Consider the following 22,860-nt stretch of genomic DNA (forward strand, 5'->3'; position numbering starts at 1 on the left):
AAAGCGCCGAGAGAAAAGTCGTTTATGCCAAATAGGCGAACGCCGACGCACCGGGGAATAAGCTCACGCTGTTTCGCCGCTTATCGCGAGCCAAAAACTCGTGTAATCTGACGTGAACCTCGATGAAGCCGTTCGGACGGTGAATTCTATCGCGCCGTATTCCGTCGCTCCGTGCCGTCGACATTACTATCGATTATCCCGGATTTCGTCGGATTTTACGTCGACGCGATCAGCGGCAGACTGCGACAACCTCGAAACTTAAACGTCACTCGCCATCGACGTGTGATTGTTTCTTTCGGTGATACATATTGTTTGTTTAAGGTAGTTGGTACGTTGGTAAATTAATTTTCTTAGGAAATCTTTCAAATGTTAATAGCATATTAGTCGATACATGTAAAATTAGAAAAAAGATTAACTATACCGAAACTGAGATAATTAAAGTCAAAGTTAGCACTATTTATATGTATTACAAGTGCGGAAATGGCTTCCGATATCACGTTCTTAATTTTAGCAACCATACTACTCTTACGATTTTAGTGAAAAAGAAGAAGACGATAAAAGAGATTGTAGAAATATCATTAAAAAATTACGAGATCGTTGACTATCTAATTTTCCAGAAATTGGTATATAAAATACACAATTTCCGGTAACGGTTGAAGTATATAACAACTGTAAAGATTTGGCAAATATTATATGTGCTATATTTCTTTTTGTGCTCTTTGATTAGGCATCTTTCAAAAGTAGAATGGTTAAATAATTCTAAAAATCTATAATGAATATGTGCAAATGCGAAAAAATACAGTGAAATACGGAAAAATCTTGCGTCACGATTATTTCTCTAATAGCGTACATTCGTGTACGTTTATCGGAGTACATATGATATATTTACAATACATATGTATAATAGATATACATATCGTGTATCTATCGTATATATATCGTATATCTTATACCTAACACGGACAATCCCAAGCTAAAGTATTATTACGTCAAATTCGCGAGAAATAATTATTTCTTTATAAATTTTTAAACATTATGTACACGGAAAAATGTTGACTCAATAAAATTTCTAACAGCAACATAATTGATATGAATTTTCTTGATTCAATAGCAAATATCATTAAAACTATTGTGTTATGTATTGTTTCAATAATTAAAGAATTAATTTCAATAATATCGTTATTGAATTAAAAAGATTTATTCCAATTATACGAGCTGTTGGAAAATCTATTGATTCAATAACATTTTCTTTTCCGTGTAAATTTCATTGATATTCCCTTACTATAATGTCAAAGCTACATATTATAATATTTATAAACACTTAGTACAGATTTGTCGAATATCCTCGTGTATTAACCATTACTTTTCTAACAGTAGTATCACGTTAGCTACCTTAATGCGTCCTATAACGGAGCGGTAAAAATTCATTAAAACGACGATTAAACCGCCAAGTATCCGCGTTAATTAAATTTCGGCGTGATACGGAACGTAACAACTCGGAATACCGAAATACCGCGCCCGTAGTTTTTACGATCCGACCTAATAACGACAAGAATCCGGGCGAAGCGCGAGGTGCGCGCGCGGTATCGGTCACTGCGGCGTCAATTAAAACCGACCGAAAGAGTCCCGGCAGAGCGGGACAGAGAGGGAATGAGAGATAGAGGAAGAGAGGACACATGAAATATCGATCATTCTCATTTTTACGAGGGTGCGCTCGTAAAAGCGGAAATTAATGGGCAGGACAGGTGCGCGCGAGTAACTCGAAGATCTCCGGCTGAAGGCGCGGCTCGGCGCGGAGACGCGCGGAAACAACATTCTCGCGGCTAAAAAAAAATGTTACGGCCGCTCTTTTTTACAGCTTTACAATAGGGCCCGACGCGAATCGACACGCCGGCGAAACTTTATGCCCATATCGGAGTGATTTATCGAACGGTGCGAGACGCGTCGTGCTGCATCGCGCCGCGTCGCGCCGCGCCGATATCCGATACGTGCAGACCTCTCTCCCTCTCTCTTTCACCCTCTTTCTCTCTCTCGTTCGTTCTGTTCTCTTTGCGAAGAGAATGCGGAAAAAGGGTGCACCGATAAGGGTGGTATAGTGAGAGAGAAAAAGAGAGAGAGAGAGAGAGAGAGGAAAGAGAAAGAGGGACGAAAGAGAGAGGGAGCGAGGCGGAACGAGGAGCGCGCGTCGATAGCCCGTTAAAATGTATCGCGCGCGAAATATATCTCGCTGATAAAACTTGTTGACAGGTGAAAATAAACTTCGCGAAGGATGGACGGTGTCGGCGTTGCGAAAAATGGTCTTCTTCTCGCAAGAGTTGGCCATGATCTTGAGTAAGTTTGCTGAGGGCGATCTTTTACGCTTCTTCGCGGGAGAGAGGAAGGCATCTCAAAACAGTCTCGCACGCTTCGATACCTTCGAGCCTTCGACGCGAGAGACAATGGTTCCGTTCGCATGGAACTTCTCTTGGCTCTTAAAAGTCCCCCGATTATACTTCTTACTTGATTTTCCCACAGCATGACGTCTCTCTTCCCTTCTCTTCAGTTCTCATTCAGTTCACGGATAGACGCTTCGTATAACGATTTCTTCCTAATGAAGCAACTCTAACAATCGACATACACGGAGAAAATATTGTAGTAAAATACAATAAAATTTATATATTACACGATAAAAATTTCTGGTCCAAATGTTAAAATTTTCTTGTGTTACCGACTTTCGATTAAAGTCTCAATATCAAATCAACACACAGCTCATATGTTATTATTTTCGTGATGTTTTCATGTGTTAAATTTATGTCAACTTAATAATTTGACATTTTTTGTGTCATTTAAAATTGAAACATTATTTTAAGTTATTTTAACACTTTAGGAGATCAACATTTTTTAAAATTATCTTAACATTGACATAAGTTAAAGTGAATCTTCAAATACGTTATAAATATTAGCATATAAAATAATCAAATTGACTAAAACCAAATGTTTTTACTACGAATAACTTAAGTCAAAGTAATTTCATTTATGTGTCAATATGCTGGGACATACAAAAATTGTTAAAAATGTTAAAATTAACAGTTTATTTTTTACTGTGTAATTGGCACTACAATGTTGGTAGTCTAGCTTTATACAAAATATTGTATAAATGGAGCCATTCAATAATTACTTCACGCGAAATTTTAGTATTTATTTTCTTCATCACATTTCGTCACAAAGTATTTGGATTTTCTTCCAATATTACGTGACATATGAAATTATTTCTTTGCCCACCTCTACATACAATAAGAACAAATAGCTAATAATCATATTGTGGGTAATAATTATTAGACTGCATGTTATTATCTTTTCCTAAAATACAAATAATATGAAATTAATTACTTCATTTTATAATTTTAATTAGTAAAAGTTGTGTGTTTAAAAGAATAAATATTAAAAAATTGACATTTTAATTATTAACATAAAATCGCATCAAAAATTTAAAAATGTTCACCAAATGTTAACGAACATGTCACGAATGCAAGTAGATAATTATGCGCATAGTTACAAGTTACTCATGTTGAAAATTTCCAGCTGACTTCCCACGGAAATCCAGTGGAGCTCATGCGAATTTATATAAGAAAACAAAAATCCATGTAGGAATCCACATGGTTTGTGAAAATTTATATAGGAATCCGCATGCATTCCTACCTGGGACCTGAGTTTTTGGCGCAAGTCCCAGGGGCAACCGTGAGATTCCATATGGATTTTCTGTACGGATTCCCATCTGGTTTTTTTCAACAGGGGTAGTATCTAATATGACGTTCCATGGTCTTTATATCCCCTTTTCTTACCGTCCCTCTTACATATCCTTCTCACAGACCATCGTGCAAGCTAATAAGGCTCATCTCGCCTCTTCTTCCTTGTGGTGTGACATCATTTTGTTGAGTGGTTTCAAAAAGAAATATAGTTTTAATATAATTTTTGCTGTGATATTTCCTCCGTTTAGACTGATTCAATTCAAAATTAGATTTGAACGAGAGAGAAAAAAGAAAATCATCTGCTCGCTTCCGTCAATTACGGGAAGTCCTCTACAGCAAGGAGGAATGCAATCTTTATGCGTGCGAGCAGGAATGCAGTCGCTCCGAATTTGCATTATGCTGCATATTAGCACGCATACATACGTCTGTGATATTTTATTGGGCAATAATCGTTCGCGCGTACGGCGCGATCGGACGCATCGGAACATAAAGTTAAGGTCGAACGTAAATCCCACGATGATGAACTTTTAACGGCATGGCGGCCGCCTTCAAAACCGCGGAAGTAGATAATAACAAGATTTAGCGGCGGGCCGGGAAATTCAGCAATTTTTCGCCCCGTAAAACTCGAGTTATCGGCGCTCGTGCGCCGCAATAAAAACGGAATTTAAGAAAGCGCAGCACCTGCTCGAGAGCACCGAATCAGTCGTGACGCCATCGTCGCAATCCGCGTCTATGGCTCCTCGCCGTCAGTAACGTGATGAAAGAATCGACAGATTTTGATGTTCGATTAAGCCCGTTCCGAGCTCGAAATACACCGGACGGGCGCGCGGGCGCGCGTATAACGGCCTCGTAAAATACGAAAATGAATTTCGCATTTTCGCCTCGCTCGCCGTTCGCCGCCGTGACTGTGCTAAGAGCTAATTCGATTTCCCACGTTGCAGCTGCAGCTGTTGCAACCGCGTTCGCGGATTTTCGAATATTCATCACTGCCTCGTCGGCGACGAACTTGGCGCGAAGCAGTTTCGAGAATAATTGAGCTTCAAATTTCGTCGCGCTGTTTTCGATAATCACATGTTATTAAAGTTGTTTATTCGTGACAATTCTGTTAGAAAGATAAGGACATAAAGAAGCTCGATAAATCTGTGCTAAATATCTATAAACATGTTTTATAATATACAGCTTTAACACTGCAACAAGAGGATATCAATCAAACTTGCATAATGTTTAAAAACCCGTAAAGAAATAATCGTTTTTTTACGTTTTATACGACGTGCAATACTTTTGGCTAAGACTGTCTGTGTTATACAGGCATATGTTTGCAAATATATTATATGTACTCCAATAGATATGTATGTGCAGATAAATGTACGTTACCAGAGAAATGATTGTGACTACGGATTTTTCCATATTTTTCTGTATTTTTTATATTTTACATTTTTATATTTTATTAATTATAGATATTTAAGATTATTTATCTATTCTATTAATTAATTATTCTATTATTTAATTATTCTCTCTATTTATAAAAGAAAAGCCTAGCCAAGAGGCATAAAGGGAAATATAGTGCATATAATATTGTCAAATCTTTACAGCCAAATTTATAGCCAAATCTTTATAGGTTGTCATAAACTTCAACCGTTATCAGAAATTATGTACTTTATATACCAGTTTCTGGAAAACTAAATGGTTAACGATCTCGTAATTTTTTTATGATATTTCTACAAGTCTTTTTTATCATCTTCCCGTTTTTCATTAAAATCATAAAAGTAAATTGGTTGCTAGAATTAAAAACGTGACATCGGGAGCCGTTTTCGTACCTGTGGTTTAACTTGAATTATCACAGTCCTGTTTAAAATTTCCAGGTGCACTTCTACGAAAATCTAAATAAACTCTTGTGAATCCATATAGAATATTAAAATTTAATTATAATTAAAAATCGATATAGAAATCCATACATAATATGTGAAAATTTATATAGAAATCTATATTTTTCACACAGTTGTTTGTTACATAGAACTTGGATTTTTGGCGTAATCCCTAAGGGTATTCTAAAGAATTCTTCGAAGAATGGCATAAGCAAAAAGGAAATATCATTCTGGTTGGATATGAGGAGGGATAGATATTGGGTTAGCAGGAAAAAAATTGTTAGAATCTCTTAAATGGTAAGGATATTGAAGAATTAAAAAAAAAAATAGTATAAATAAGTTTAATCTAAATATATCTTTAATTATAGGATTCCACATGGATTTCTTATATGGATTCCCATTTGGTTCTTTTCAACAGGAACTAAAACGAAACAAGAGGATTTCTATTGTTTTCTTGTAAAGATTATGGATATATAAAAATATTGTTACAAATTAAATCAAATATCTATACTTCACTAGAAATAAAAAGACGAAAGAGTCTTCACTTTCGTACGCGCGCTCTCGAAGAATATGCGTATACTTTTCTGATATATTACATTCGTTAAATTCCTGAAACAGCTTGAGCGATTTCGTCGCGAACTTTATGCGAAATTCTCGGCAACTTGAAAGTTTCCACGGCGCATTCCTCGCTTCGCTATTTACAAACCCAGGTTTAAGTAAATGAAATTCCATGTGACTGCCGACAAGTATCGCAGATTTTAACGAACTGAGACGTGCCGCTCTTTGACGAACAAACTGCGCGTAATGAAGAAACTTTCTGATATTGCCATACGATTCGCATCAAGATTGCTTACGAGTGAAATGTCACGATAGAGAGAGAGCCAAGTTCACGCCTGCCACCGATGGCAACCGTTTATTCGACCTCGCTAAATAGATTTGTATTTCATTAGCTTGGCTTTTACTAATTCTAATCGGAGTGTACATCCGCTGAAAAATCTGTCAAAACAACGAGCGCGAAGCTTCACCGGTAAATTTAATCCTAGAATATACTTAGAGAGATGACTTAGTAATAGCAGCTAAAACTCATTAAAATGTTAGCTAGTTCGAACTTTGCTGTCATTGCTAAAAAAGTTTGGCTGTCAGAAGTGAAGTGCATTTAATGCAAGGTACAACTTCATTAGATGAAATTATTGGCATGAATAGCTATGATTGGTTATCTGTGTTGGTTGCATTATACATAGACAATACGAAACATGTTTATGTCAAACGACGAAGTGATGTAATACATTGTCATACGTTAATACTGTGGCAATCCTTAGGCATAGTGGTAATCGGAAATTTCGTATTAAGCGTATCATTTTTTAATATTCGTGCATCATGACTGCTGATGCACGAATATTCACTGCTGATTAATCTGTGAACTGGCAAGGATGCTTCAAAACAGCAGCTATGATGTGCGAATATTCATAAATGATGCGCCTAATTCGAAATTTCCGATATTACTACGCTTAGGGAATGGGACAGCATACTTCACGCCATTGTACCTAAAGTGATTGACTCACGATGCAGAAGTCTGCGGTACGAGTCCATCAGTACTGAAGCGTATTTTTCAAGCACATTAATAGTTTAATAATAGATTAAATATATAATTCGATTTTAGGCAAAACCAGCATACACTAATACCTTAAGCACAGCTTCTATAAAAAAATACTATAAATTCCTAGTCGGGAATATACGATTTTTTAGTATAATCTAGCTAATATTTTTCGCTGTAACGTCTAAATTCAAATATCTAATAAATAATTGCGCGATAGTAACGAAATTAACTACACCTATTTCAAAATGACTATTCCATAGTTGTCTTAGCTATTTCTTAAAGCTATATTTTAGCTCCGACGGCTAATTCTTTCTCTGATGATGAGTGTACATGTGTCTCCAAGCATAGATACTTTTTATGAATTCTCTTTCCTTTGTCCCTACTCCACTAATTTTTACCTACGTCAGAGATACACATATACATCTTTGAAAAAAAAAAAAATGATATATATATATAGTTTTGTCGCGAAGGTCTGAATCGACGGTCCGAAATCAATAATTCCGAATCTTAGGCTCGAAATCGAATTTCACGGAGTCTACGTCTGCCTTAACACGACATTCCTGTAACTACCGAGCGTTATTAAGTTACCCATATGTCTGTAAACACGTTAATCAGACGCGATTAACATTTCCCGACCGGCATCGACCCTTAACACCCGGGCCACCCGTGTAACGGAGCGCCGGTGTAGTCGGCGAACGGTAAGGAGAGGATGTCCTTGTAACGAGTTAATACCTCCAGATCGTTACGGCAGTTACTGCAAAGCCGGTACCTAATTAATCCGCTTTTGAAACGTTTTAGCGTACGGCAAAGCTGGCGGTGAGCAAGGAGGTACGCTTAAAGGAGCCGCTCCCGGGGGCTACGTAAAATTATTAAGCGAGCCTTCTCGCCCATCCGCCCGTTCCCTTCGCCTGAGTCCCCCTCGTCATCTCCCGGTCGTCTAGACGACTTCGGCGGATAAGATCGACGCCTCCTCTATCTCTCTTAATTGCTGCTTTTTTTCTCGTTTTTCCTCCCCTCCCCCCTCTATTTCTCTCGCTCTTTTTTTTTCATTACTTTCATCGCAAACGTATATCCAGTATTTACGAATATATATATGTACTTCGTTACCTGCTGTCGGAAATCGTTCCTCCCCTTCTGACGCTGCGTCCAACACAGGAGAACGATATATAATTCGATAAAAAATTTTCAGTTACATCACATGCAGACACAACGACAAACAAAACTTGTTCGAAAGCCCATTCGGGCGTTTACCTATTTTTAGTTTTCATCGGGTAATTCGCGCAGTCGCGGGATATCTATTATTCGGCAGGCGAAACGCGCAGATTCAATGTACTATTAATTCTTCGCATGCAGTTATTCGTTGGCTCTAATATCTCAAATTTGACGGTAAACAATTAATCGATCGGTTCATAAAGAAGCACGTATTGTGAAAAATTTATACTCGTAAAAAATTGCCAAGAAAGAGAATTTAATATTGCATCTATTAGAATCAAATAGTATCTAATATAGTATCTAATAGTTATATATTATCTAATAGTTATATTAATATAATATAATATCTAATAGAATTAAATATTGTATCTACATGCGCGGAAATCTAATAATCTCATTATTAGCCATCTATTCGTAACAGGCGGGATATTTGTAACAGGCGAGTTACGCTAGAATGTGAAACTCTCGTTTCGCCGATTTGAAAGGTAAACGACTATCAGCGAACAAGATCCGTTCAAAGCACAAAGTTGCGCGATCAGCACGGCGACTGTAAAGATAATTCGCCCTACGGTAAATCCCGGTAGTCGTGAAACGAGGAGCTACGAGTCAATTAAGCGTGCACGAAGACGTCTTTCGAACGAGTTTGTATAGCTTTCATGTCCCCAATGCTTCGTCTAATCAGATTATAAATGTTAAAACTCCCGAGATTTGTCAAAATGGATTTCGCGATTGTCAATTTGCGATCACAAATTCGACAAAAATCCCGCAATTATATTTGTCGTTCAAAGCAAATTATTAAATCAACTCTCTGCTTGCTTGCTCCGCGAGTCTAATCAATTAAGAACGAACGACAACACGCGAGCAAATTGTTTTACTTCAAACGGAAAAAAGATTCGTATCCTTTTCCTTCCTCGCATCTCTAAACACGAGATATTCGAGCTCGTGGAAAAATTCCCAAATCGAAATTTTAATGCTACTTTCACGCATTATCGAACCTATTTTGCTATCTGAGCCCCTACTTGTAGAATTAAAGGTTCAACGTAGAACCAAATTCCGACTCAAGTTCTATGCGAAATGAATTCATTCGTGACAAACACTAACACGATCGATCGTTAAACTGTACTTACGTTTGAGCTGGACGAAGGTGAGCTGATCGATAGCCCGGCGCAACGGCTTGTCATCCAGGGTAAGATCCAACAATGGCAAACGAGCGATCTCTTGCACTCCCTCGGCGCCACCCCAGGATCCGGCAGCAGTGGCCGCTCGGACCGATAACATGCCGCCAATCTGTAGAAAGGCCGCGCTGTCGGTCTCCTTTAACGCCTCGATGCAGAAGGTGAGCAGCGCTGTGGTCGCCTGCAAGTGAGTGGCGCATCTCGCCACCTGGTCTCGCAGCGAGCGCACCCTGGCCTCCCGGGTCTGTCGGGCGGCCTCGATCAGCCGCGACTTTCTCGCCTGTAGCAGGCTCACTAGATTCGCCACTCGATCCTCCACTTCCTCTTCAAGCGTCACGCATTCCTCCTGCGAACAGACCGATTGTTGATTTCGTTACAATCGGAGCTTCGACGATATCGTCTACTGAGACTAATGTTTTCATTCGAAGGATATGCCGAGGATAATAAAGTTGCGATTTTCCTTTAGGTTAACGTTCTAGCAAAATGCCTTCTTGGTGGGAAAGCCGGCTAACAGAGACGGTTACTCTCGAGTTTTGTTTATAGCAACGGGAAATAATATCCTTGACAACGTTTTCGTGATATTCATAGAAAGTTTCTTGCCTATTTGATCTAATTTGGGATTTCAGCCCGATTTCTCAAAATAATAATGGATTCTAGTTTGGGAAATTCGTACGCGGGTTCTGGTTGCAAGTGTAATGTTTCAAACATACGATTCTAAGTGGGAAACATAAACAGATCGTATTTGGTCACCTCCCAACATTTTCCTAAGATTTTTTTTCTGGTTTCCATTTTACATTATGAGATTGAACAAAATATACGAAACACTTTAAGTATTTAGGCTATATAAGTACTTGTACACATACGCTACGAATGTGCTATTAATATAACCCAATTTATTTAACCTTTTAAACTGATATTCGATTAAACAATCATTCGACTCTGATAATCACAGTCGCACGCGGCACGAAGCAAACCACGATGCACACAATTGCGGAAAATGTATTTCTTGATAATTATTAGAAAACAAATCCTCTCATTATACACCGAAAGATACTAAAAAACGAATCCTCTCATACACTGTTACAAAACTCATCAGGAAAAAAGTGTTGCAAATTTAATTATGCCGATTATACGTGCTATAGAGTTTTTTGATATTTTTGTATTCAGTAAGTAAAAACAATTAAGTACTACCTTATTTGGTTCATGTTGTTAAAGAAGATTTTATTTGTTGATCAGTGTGATTTTTTTCCGGAATCATCAAATGTTCAGAGTTAATCGATCGATCATCGATTACTGAGAAAAGCGTAGATCTACCTGATCGGTTGATAATATCGGTTGATAATTATATTTAATTTTAATAAGTCAAGTGAGTTGTAAGAAAATTCCGAAGTTTGTTCTGTACAAGTTTCTATCTTACCACAACTTTAGACTTATCTCAAAGTATTAACTGTTAACTAAAGATTTTATGCGTTTCTTATACTTGCGCTGCTCTACAGGCAAAGCTTATATGAAAAATTACGAGGAAACACGATGCGAAATCGATCGACATAACGCTCATGCACAAATGCGAAAGAAACAAACGACGATATCAAAAGGAATCTCGTCCGTCGGTTTATCGAGCTTTGTTCACCGGCCGTAAGCCGTACCGGTGTCCTTTGTGTTTCCGAATTATCCCTTCGGCCATCAGAGATAAATCCGTACCGGCGCTCCCATCCCGCGAAGGGGGTTGATGTAATTAACGCCATATCTCCTCGCAATTTTCACGGTGCCGAACGGCACCGTGATGTAGCCGCCATGGAATTTAAAAAGGACGCCAAAGGCGCGCGTACTCACGTGCACTTTATCCGTCATTCCTTTGAGCCTTTGAATGAACTCCGTCGTCGAGCGGGCCCTCTCCGACAGCTGCTGCAGATTCTGCGACAGCTCCGTCTGTAACAGCAGAAATTCGCGACACGTGAGGGAACATGCGGTGATTCGAGGGGGAATTCGGCGGACGTGAGATGGACGTAGCGCTTGTGCGATTGAAAGACACCGATGCAGAATCGAGGGAGCCCCTCGCTTTTCGCGAACAATTTCCCAGCTAATGAAAAATGTGAACGTTGTGTAACCGGATAATATTAAAGTTACATCGTGCTGTGAATTTAATTATAAGTAATAGGATAATATATTATGTGTATTACGCATCGTCGTATTACGAATTACTCGATGCATGCTTTTTGCAAAATTTTACGTTCGTATAAATAGGGAAGAGAAATCAAGGTTAGAAGTCACACAGGTTAGTTGTCACAAAACTTATATCTCATTTAATAAATAAAAGAGCATATATTCTTCTCTACAACGCAGATTGCTGGTATCGTGTCAGTGTGCGAAATGGCTCATGGCTAACGCATCGTATGTGCTATTTACAAACGCTTTTTAAAAATTGAATGTGGTGTGTACATTTTTTCCGTCTCTATTTGTATTGTTCCGTTGGTTTTAGTACTATCGGTCGCAATTTCTCATAAAAATTCATAAAAATATCGTAGTTTTAGCTAATTTTCTTTTTCATTTAGTTAATCGTTATTGTAACACTGTTTAGAAGTATAATTCCTTTTATTTAAAATGGTCGTTCGAAGAAAGTTGATTAAAAAAAAAACTGTTGTGACGTAGTTTAAGCTTACGTTTACGGAAGCATGGATCATCGAATCTTATTAAAATCAAGTTATCCGGTTAGATTAAGAAGTTACGTTCATAAATATAAAGGTTTTAAGTAGACGTTGGTAGTTTTTTCGGCTGCCGTAGCTCGAAAGCGCGACCGAAAAACGGGTGAAGGTGAAATTGCATCTTGACTATGTGATAATATTAACTTTAATAAAATATGAAAAAAACATTATTGTTGAAACAAACAATATATCTTGTTTCTTTTATATATGAAAGATATATGACAACCGACCATAGATATGGGATCAGTTATCCTATTTTCATAATTTTGCTTAGACCTAAATAACTTTTTGTGCATAAATATATATAAAGCTAATATTTTTTATAAAGGCCATAGGATGTAGTTACGTTAAAATGTACATGATATTGTGAAATATTGCATACATCTTTGTTTTTTTAATCAGTACGTAAAAAATGTGACAATAAGCTTTGGTCTCTCTTACAAATAACGATTTTCACATAACGTAAGACGAAAATATAACAACGTGACATCTCAACAATCGGACATAATGAAACTTCCATAGATTATAACCTTATGAATTACATATCGGTAGATAACAGCACTGGCGGTTAATGAAGACGAATTATGTACAATGCAAGCGTTCGATGTTGGATCGATATGTCACGCTGGTTGCATTCGATAAACAGTCTCCGTGTACAGACGTAGAGCTTACTACATATATGTGTGCAAACAGTCGCACACATTCGCGAAACGAGCGCACGGGTATTAAGTACATATCCGTTGTTTGTTCAATAACGGCGTAAAGTGCTTTTCTTTCACTGCTGATGGAAGCAACAGCGTTATTTCTAGCGGCAAAATCTCTGAAGCTAAACCCGAGATATAGCGCGGTTCAAAGTGATTATTTGATTTCAGTGTTGAATAAATATCGAGATAAAAGCAGAATATTGGAGATATATTCTATAAGTTGAAACGTTACGTAGATTCGATAAAATTGCTATTTGTTATCTTTCCGGTACGCATAACTCGAGAAGAACCCCCCTCGGATCTTTGATCGACCGATATACGACCGAAAAATGATTTCAAAGGCAGACGCGCGCACGAGAACAATATACAATCGGAATTAATTCCGATAGTAGATTTTTGCGAGATTTTCACTTGTAAGGTAGTTCGGAACTCATCATTGTGCTATCTTATATAAAGAGCTTTGCGCGACACCTGATTCATTTATGTAAAATACTTTACACCGTTCGGGACTAATAACATTACGGCGAACGCGCGCGACGAGGAAACTTATAATCCGGTAGCCGTGCGCATTTACAAGTGCGATTTAATTTATCGTTTTACACCGGGGCCGGGAAACGGGAGTCGACGACCGACTCGCAATATCGCGGATCGTTCCCATAGTTCTCGTTTATCATTTTCCTCATTTCTCGACTTTCCTCGCCGGACAATACCTTCAGATCGATCGAGCGGACGGTGCACTTGGTCGAATTCACCGGAGACCAGCGCGAGAGGTGCGGCGCGATGGCAGTTTCCATTTAACACGACAATGCGTGGTGGCCGAAATGCGATCACGTATGCACTATGCGCACGATACACGACGGCGGCACCGGTATTCATCAGGGAAGACGTGGATTTACTTGCGCGAATTCATGATAAAGCCCCCGATGGATCACAGGAAAATTCCGGCTGACGTGCAATACGTTCGACGATATGAAGATTGATGGGAGCGGCCATGTCCGACACGCAGATGACGAACACGGGACCTTACATTCGTCAAGACTGACCGTCCTCAGGAGCGTCAAGACCGGGCTTTTAATTTAAAATAGATGATCCGTAACAATACAACATCCTTACTGTTTAAGTCTTACTTAACTTCCATATAGTTGGGCCACTCAAGGAAGCCCTTGGTGGACAGCGCTTCACAACGAACGAGGAGGTGCAGCAGTTCGTGTGCAATTGGTTTGATGATTGGACGTCCGCGAACTTTTTATGATACCGGGATTAAAAAAATTACCAGACCGTTGGAGGAAGTATATAGATAAGATGGGGGACTATATAGAAAAATAAGAAAAATGTAAATTAGAATTGATTTTGAAAAATATATGGTTTTTTGCAGAAGGCTCGTTTATATTTGATCCACCCTCGTATATACATATACTAATTTGTATTTATTGCTTTATAGACTGGCTGCCACTATTGGAAACAAGTTTTTCTCATTAGATCAGGCTGATAATAGCAGTGGTCATATGAATTCGACTTCTTTTCTAAGTAATAGAGGGATAAGAGTGAAGTATAATATCTTGCGCAAAACGTGGGAAAAGAAGTAAGCGAAAGAAATCGCAAGTTTCGTAGGCTTAATGTGTTACTGTCAAGGTTAATTATCTCAGCTTCTGTACGGTCGAACTTCTTTCTAATTTTACACGTGTATATATCGTTTTTCGATTAATATGCTGTTAAAGTTTGAGGAGATTCCTGAAAATATAAATTTGCGGACCGACTACCTTAGAAGGCACCCTTTGCACCGCTCTTATCACCTTAGGATATTTAGGACTCGGGGGACTTTCGTTTTCCGCGTTGGGGGTATAGTGGATCAGAAATGAAAATTAATCTCTTCGGACTTTTCTCCATCGGCGGGATCGCGTGGCTTTAAATCCCACTCGTGAAAACTCGTTGCCTCTCGCGCCCGCGGCCGCGCTCATCGCGCCCAAAATATCGAATTAGAAGAGCCGACAAAAGCACCGGCGGGCGATGCGTGGCAACGCCGAGACGCCGTTTCCCTTTGTACCGTTTCTCTTTCTCCTCCGAGTCGAACGCGGCGGCCCTTACCCCTCGCTCTAGCGCGTATCCATTGGGCGCGACCGGCGAAATCTTATTAGCATGAAAAGAGCTCTCGGGGATTTCATCAGGGCGCGACGAGGTATCCTACCCACTCCCAACCTTCCCTCCCCCTCTGCCGGAGGCGAGAGTCCCGCGATCGATTATCTCACGAATATCTCGCGCCTGAAACATACCCGAAGATTGCCGGCTGATCGACGATACTTGAAATTCCGCTTCTTGTTCCCTGTTTCCTCTTTTTTTCGTTTAAATTATCACCAATCACAAGAAGAGAAAATTGTATGGCTTCCTTTTTAACTTGTCACGTTTATTCGGCGGAAAAAATTATAATTAATTTATATCGCATAGTGTAATTTAGTTAACGCTTTGAAGCAGACACATGAGTGACACGTGTCGAGCTTCTTTTTCGAATGTCAGGCGCTGACGATGAAATTTGCGATTTCGCGTTCTCCCGCGAGCTAGCAGTGCAACGTGTTACGCCCAACGAACGACAATTTATGTCGTGATATATAACAATTGTGTAAGACAATTTTTTGAGCGTAATTTCAACGCCTTCAACCTAACATAACCTAGGTGTACGAAATGGTTCATGGCTAACGTATTGCACGCGGTACTTACGTAGACTTTTTAAAAATTGGACATGGTGAGACAGAGACAGGAAAGAGAGAGAGAGAAAGAGCAAATTTTTTCCCGTTTCTACTTTTATCATTTTCACTTTTATCGTTTCCTGTTTCCACTTTTATCATTTCCATTGGTTTTGGAATTACTGGTCGCAATTTCTCTGTATAAGAAATATTGTAGTTTTCTGACAGTTCGCGTGCTTGGAAGAAATTATTCGTCCGCCAGGTCACTAACTGTTGTCCAAGAAGTATACCTGCGACGCGGTAATGGTAAAGATTTGCAGACTTTAATACGTATTTAACGAGATGCCTAAGAAAGTCGTCCTCCAAATGGCTCGTCTGGAATTTTCATGAATACGGGGAGATGCTATACAAGGACGCTTCTTTAATGTTCATGCAGTCGCTTCTCCCGCGCTGCAAAGGGACATACTAATGCCGAGACTCACAAGGCACGAGGCATTTACCGTTTTGTAACTCTCAGGAATAATTTATTTAAACTCCCCCGTCTCCGAGCACGTCGCTCGAAGTCGTTCGCAGTCCGCTTCAGAAATTGTCTCGTTCGTGGCGAATGCCTGACTTTCTCGGCGACGTTAATTTGCCGGGAGTTGGCTCGCGAGGATTTTGTTAATATCGCCGACCAATGCCGGTTTACAATGTCTCGCGGAAGTCGAAAAGCCAGCTCGACGCGATCCCAACTTGCCTGTCACCGGTCACCGTGCTAAACCGTAAAAAACACCGAGACATTACGACTTGTAATACGAAAAAAAAGAAGAAAATACCGCCGGCACGGCCCGGTGCTAGCGGCGAGATCGCGGAGGAAGCTTTCATCATACCGGATGAAAGCTTCGTTAAAATCCTAACGAAGAGCACGCGGAAGCTTATTAAATCTGGCCGATGCTTTTCAGTAAATGCTCTTCAGGAAATGCCGTATTTACAGGGCAAACGGTAACGAACGGAAAGAGGGAAGACGTTTTCGAGGTGGCTCTCGCGTCAGTTAATCCCAGCCGACGAGACGTGCAAAAAGTGCCAGTGAAAAGTGAAGGATAAAAAAAAAACGATCAAACACACGCCGCACACACGCACGCGCGCACACATACATACGCACACGATGTTCGCGTCTGCCACATGGAATCGGGCCGATTAATTCCGCGATTACTTCCGTGGCCGCGCGAACCAACGATCGCCAACGTCCGGCCGCTTTCAATTTGCATCGAAACGAACGTGTCTCGCGAGCGGCACACACCCGAAAGTGGTCCGCCGCGATAATGGAATCGTGTCCTCCGCGAAGTTTCAAACACCGCGCGTGGATTAATTTTCGATTAAGTCCTCGACCCGCGTAATCGGCAGATCAGACGTCGTCGGCGCGTTTGCGGGCCGTCCTCTTTTCACGATTTTTCTCAAAACGTTTTACGGCAGCATTATTAATTTTATAATTGTTAACCCTGTAGTAAGGAGGGGAGGCACGGATGACAGGTGTTATTCAGGCGCACTAAAATGCGTTTTCCGAAAAATACTAATATTCATCTCGCGCTTCTGTATATTTGTCACGTAGGGATTGCTCTCGATTATTGCGGGAAATTGAAAATAATCTACATCCAGTAGCGCAAGATCGTTTTTTCTACGGGGGGAGCGCGCAATAAAACTACCAGAATATCGTGCCGAAAATGTACAAATTATGTATGTAGTACTTCTTTTGAAAATCATAGATAAGATTGTCTATATACATGGTTTTTTTTTTATATTGGACGAACATCATCATCGCGTCTCCGACAAGTTTAACAAACCGGCGAAGGTAAATTCTCGACACGTAAAAGGGCACAACAAAAATAATAACAATCCCGTGTTCAAGCGCAAACAACAGCGAAGCTGCGAATTAAAGGCTTGTCAGAATTCATTATCGCCGTAATGGCGAGCCGAAATGAATTTTTGCCCGCAAACTCTGTGAAAGTATTTCCGTTGCCTTGGGCTCTCTCTCTCTCTCTCTCTCTCTCTCGTCCCGAGCTTTTTACCACCCGCGTGCGCTCGCTCGTCCGCTCGCTCGTGCACGCACGCACGCACAAATACAAATGAAAAGTTAGCGACGGGCGATTCGTGCCCGGGCGTAATTAAGTTACTCCTTTCGAGTTAACGTCGGCCGCGCCCGGTAATTTCCGCAGTTTTCAGCGCAACTTTCCACCAAGTTCGAGTCGCGCGAGGACCGCCGATAGAATACCGCGAGATTGTTCCCGACATGCGGTCCCTTTAACGCCCCCCGACTCTTTGTTATATTAATTACCGCAGTCACCGCGTTGTACCTATAAAGGGAAGCCGCGAGGGAGAGGCGGTCGGATTCGCAAGGGCGCGCGATCTCGCTTTAATAATCGATCTTTAATATTTTTACGCGGTTACTATGTAATTCCATTAAGGTCTGCCGAGCTTTTCGGCCATGTCGAGGCACTCCCGTTCACGTGTTCGGACGTGGAAACGCGCTGGGCGAGAAGTAACGAGAGCTCGCGAAAACTCGGGACCGCATTGCGAACTTTGCGACTTAAGTAGATGCCAAAGTTGATGACAAACTTGATAAGCGTCCATAACGCCTGTAGCGTCTAAGCGTCTATAAAGGCGACCTATAAAATGTTGCTACGTAAACACTGACACGATCACGCTACATTTTTTGTATTTCTCGTGCATATAGGTTTTACATAAATGTAAACACGATATAAACGTGATTGCGATGAATGTACTATTCTATTTTACCTTACCCAACAGAAAGTTTAATCAAAATTCCCGCTTAAAAATATAAATATAATTACAAATATAACACATGTGTTATGTAAGAGTTACATTGTTGAATGGAAAATTATAACATTAATGTTACATTACTGATATAGTTAATGTTTACAGAGTAAAAAGAAAATCCCCCTATTGGACACAGAATGCGTTCCAAAAATTATCCAAAAAAATGTTGCAACCTTTTTGTGAATGACTATACTTCCAAGCAATGCTGTTCCTCTTTGACAATCGTCAATTGTCTACTTCTGAATATATTAGTTGTCAATCGGTATTGTTCATCAGATATTAGCAAGTCCATTTCCATTCGATATGCGAGCTTTATTCCCGCGATAAATGAGAAAGCATCGCTGATAATAAGCGCAAGTCGACTGCATGCGGCGGGCAGAGTAAAAATTTTAATACTTATTCCGTTTGGCTCGTCGGCGTTCTTTCGCGCGGCAAAATTCAAGCCTTTGAAGTCGCGGCGAAAAAGAGTGCTAATAAACAAATCTTTATTACGCGGCGATATATTCCATTTTCCATGGCTTAAATTATTCGGCCGACATGTAATCTCGCACAATGCCGTTGCCACCCTCCCCCTACAGAGAGTAACGTTTCGCGCAAAGTACTATGAATTTTCATGACCTCTCCTTTGGCCGGGGTTTAATACTGGTTTTTGCCAAATAAAGCTAGGGCGCAAAAACGAAAATGTCAGTCGCCGGACGGTTTCTCTATTCCCCCGTATATGCGCGAGTGCGCGGAGAAAAAGTGACCGCGGGATTGCCCGGCGAGCTTCGCGTCGGAGTCAATTTTCGCAGATAATGCACGTCTAGCCGCGGCCCAGAATGCAGCCGTTGCGCTTGCTAATTAAGCATGCCAATCAAACCGTAGGACGGCGCGAGCATAATTACAAAAGTCGAGGGCGCTCCCGAGCAACCCTCGAAGCGCTTTCACGCAGCGCAACGTACCAGAAGCATCCTTGCACTTATTAAGTTCGAGGACTCCGCCATTGTTACTAGAATCGATCGCGATCTACCGGCTGACCTAAAAACACAGAGATCTACCTCCCCCCCCCCCCCCCCCNCCCCCCCCCCCCCCCCCTCCCAGAGACTGCTGTTGCGTAATACATCTACCATTCGCTAGAGCACCGCTATTTCAGATGAGCACGATTGTTCCACACGCAGGGCATCTCTCTCGCTGACCCGATTAACTTCATTCTCGTCAAATCTCTCTTTTCATGTGTGAAAGCAATAAATCGAATTCTTATTTCCCGTGAAATATATCGAAAGGAAAAAATAATTGGAGTAATTATAATCTCACTAAATCTTATATAGTCATTTTGGTTTCAACTATATGTTTATAAATTTCTTCAGCATGCGAAATATAGCAAAGTGAGCCTGGATTTATATCATAACATTATAACAAACCTATGACATTCACTCGTGCATATATAAAACTGTAATATGTAAAATTGCAAAATATAGTTACAACGAAAAATGATACGTATTGATATCCCTGAATAGAAATTATTTTATTTCTCTTTAATTATGTTCTTCTTGACGTGTCAGTGATTATTTTATCTGAAATCTTATTTATTAGCTATTTAATACTATATTGTATTTGAAAAATATATCGTATTTCCTCCCCCGATGGGATTTGAATCCGAAACTTCTGGTTCACTTACCAGTTGCAAATATTACCAAATGTAAGCATTCGTATAGTCACACGTTTTTATACAAATGGTTGTTTCTTTCAGGAGTCATTCAACAATTACGTCATATTACGAAGGGAGAGAGGTCAATTAGCTTGCGTAACAGTTGTAATGGAGGGGAGGAGAGGAAGTAAAGGCCGTGGAACGTCATATTAAGTCCTCGACACACAACGCTTATTTTCGTGTTGGATCTAAAGAAATCTAGTAACATGATGTTTATGCAAATGGACGGGAAAGGGGGGGGGGATTCCACATGTCATGTAATATCGGTCAAAATATGGATCCGGTCGAATCCGACCCAACTTTATTATTCAAGGGTTAAATCATCACAACTCATGATAAAACATTTACATAGTTGATCACACTACGTCTATATCTTAATTATAATATATATATAGTATATGATATATAATAGCAATATATGACAGCAACATTTCCTATATTTATAATTTACTTAACTATAATTTTGTAACTGCACCATTATGGTTCCAATTCATCATATATTTTCCTCTCACGGACGTTATTCAGAACACGTGCGATATGCATCATATATAGAACAATTATCCACGAAAGTACGAAGTACGAAAAATCTGCTAGCGGCAAAACGAAGTTACGGTAAAATGCGAGCGCGTTGCCGGGCAAGTGCACGCACGGGATCAAATTAAAAAGTACCGGGGCACGTTTCATCGTCGGATTTATAGCGTTAATAGCGTGCGCGCAACAACGCGCGTACACGTTTCGCGCCGTTCCGCTTCGTCACGTGTGTCAAGTCGTTGGTTTGAGACGCGAGAGAGGCACACGCCTTCTTTTATCACTATTGTCCTTCATTGTCTACGTCAGGCGTGGCTCGACGTCGTAGAATCGGTTTCGTGTGCCGGAATAATTGGTCACTCGAACGCACCTCAACCCTTCTTTCCCCCGGCGTCAAGCTTGATTTCTAGCCCGCATTCCCCAGTGAGATATTCATTCTCGTGCATATACATTCGCATCCAACGTAAGATCGCGCGAGCCCGTTATCGTATAGTCGCAGCCCACGCGATTCACCCCTCGGCGGTAGGATGAGGCGCGGCAGGAAGGGTGAAGATAGTACCACCCTTCTTGTACAGGGTCATCCGTCTAGAGTGATTTTCGCTGTTCACTCGAGGGCGAAAATAGTCGAGAACGTAGGAATAGATTATTTTCCGGAGATTAAGAGGCAACCTCTCGCGCGTGATCGAATACATCGAGATACGGTGAATTTTCCCACGGCAGCGGGCCCGTACGGTTGTTGCAACGAAGAGATCGAGTCGCACGTGTTCTTATGTGAAGAGACGACTGTTCGAAGGAATATTAATATTTATGAACGTAGAAAAAAGCACCAAAATTGACATATCATTTTGTTTTTGGGCTTCAAACCTTTTGTGTTGAAAATGTAAAATTAAAATTTATTTTCACGGATGCAAACCAGAAAATCTTTTCTACTAAAATATGTGATAATTTTATGGGAATGATTACATATTTCAGCTGAGAAGTATGAATATATTGGTTTTTCCATATCTATGTCGGTTTTGGTGGAGAATGACGAGAGACGTGACATTTTTTCACGAAATATTTATTTGAAATCTCTGTCAGTCGATTGCGTCAATGTTGATTTAGTTCTCATGGTTTAAATGATGGAAAGCACAGCATCGATTTTCGAAATAATTTGCGAGTTCCACCTTAGGGATGCCACCCTCGCACATCTATTCATCGTCACAGAGGCTCATTTACCCGCGCCCTTACCGGAACGTGCTCGAGTCTACCATAAGGGACGGCGAGTTCGCGATGGATACCATCCTGCGTAAACACGATAGGTCTATCACCCCGCCGATGCATCCAGCGAGCTGGCACAAACGCAACGGTTGGATGCATACGCAAGGCCAAAATGGCACGCATGTCGAATGAGATCCACGATACTGAGCTGATCACAAGAGCTGTAACGTTGCTTTGAGATTCCATCACGCAGCTTGCGAAATTTCACGACCTTCTAGTCCTCAAAATATTTCATAATGTTATCATAATAATAAAATATATCACGGACAAAATCAAATACTTATAAAGAAATAATTTCTTTCTGCGCTTCGATGTATGAACTTTTGGCTAGGATTGTTTATGTTAAGCATATGTTTGTAAATATATCATATATTGGGAGTACAAATTAGTTCGGTCCGTTTTCAAAAGATAGCTCTGGCTGTTATGAATGTTTCATAGTGACAGCTGATTTCGGTGGTTTCAGAGAGGTTAGACATCTGTCAATAATATTCAATTTATATCGTTTTGAGTTTCGTACAAAACCCCTGTTTTTTACTGTGTTGAATATGTCACATTTGTGTTAACTATGCAGCATTTGGGGGAGGTTTTAGTTTAGGTTTTAGTTTTCTGCTTTAATTGGAAGAAAAGTGCAGCTGAAGCGCATCGAATGCTTGTAGAAGTTTATGGTGACAATGCTTCAACTGATAAATCATGTAGGGAATGGTTTCGACGTTTCAAGAATGGTAATTTCAGTGTTGAAGACAAGCCTTCGAATATTTAACGAATTTTAATTCTACACACATGTGCACGCATATTTACAAAACGAAATTTTAGTCTGCTTTCTCCCCTCCAAGACGTCGCGTGGTCGTCTTGGCGGCTCATTGTAACAACCAATCACAGCATCGGCATCCATCTCTCTCTTTGCCTCTAT

The 22,860-nt window shown here is 40.2% G+C and overlaps 1 protein-coding gene across 1 annotated transcript in view; it reads right to left on the reverse strand.

Moving 5' to 3' along the window:
• Window positions 1-22,860, reverse strand: part of LOC106748628 (E3 ubiquitin-protein ligase TRIM9) — a 134,127-nt gene that overhangs the window by 18,921 nt on the left and 92,346 nt on the right. The window contains exons 3-4 of the mRNA XM_014627339.1: window positions 11,411-11,506; window positions 9,530-9,923 (exon numbers count right to left, since the gene is read on the reverse strand). Coding sequence (XP_014482825.1) covers window positions 9,530-9,923; window positions 11,411-11,506 — 490 coding nt within the window. The remainder of the gene's footprint in view (window positions 1-9,529; window positions 9,924-11,410; window positions 11,507-22,860) is intronic.

The sequence above is a fragment of the Dinoponera quadriceps genome, unplaced genomic scaffold (assembly GCF_001313825.1).
Source record: "Dinoponera quadriceps isolate SergipeBrazil2010 unplaced genomic scaffold, ASM131382v1 scaffold3085, whole genome shotgun sequence".
Classification (NCBI taxonomy): Eukaryota; Metazoa; Arthropoda; class Insecta; order Hymenoptera; family Formicidae; genus Dinoponera; species Dinoponera quadriceps.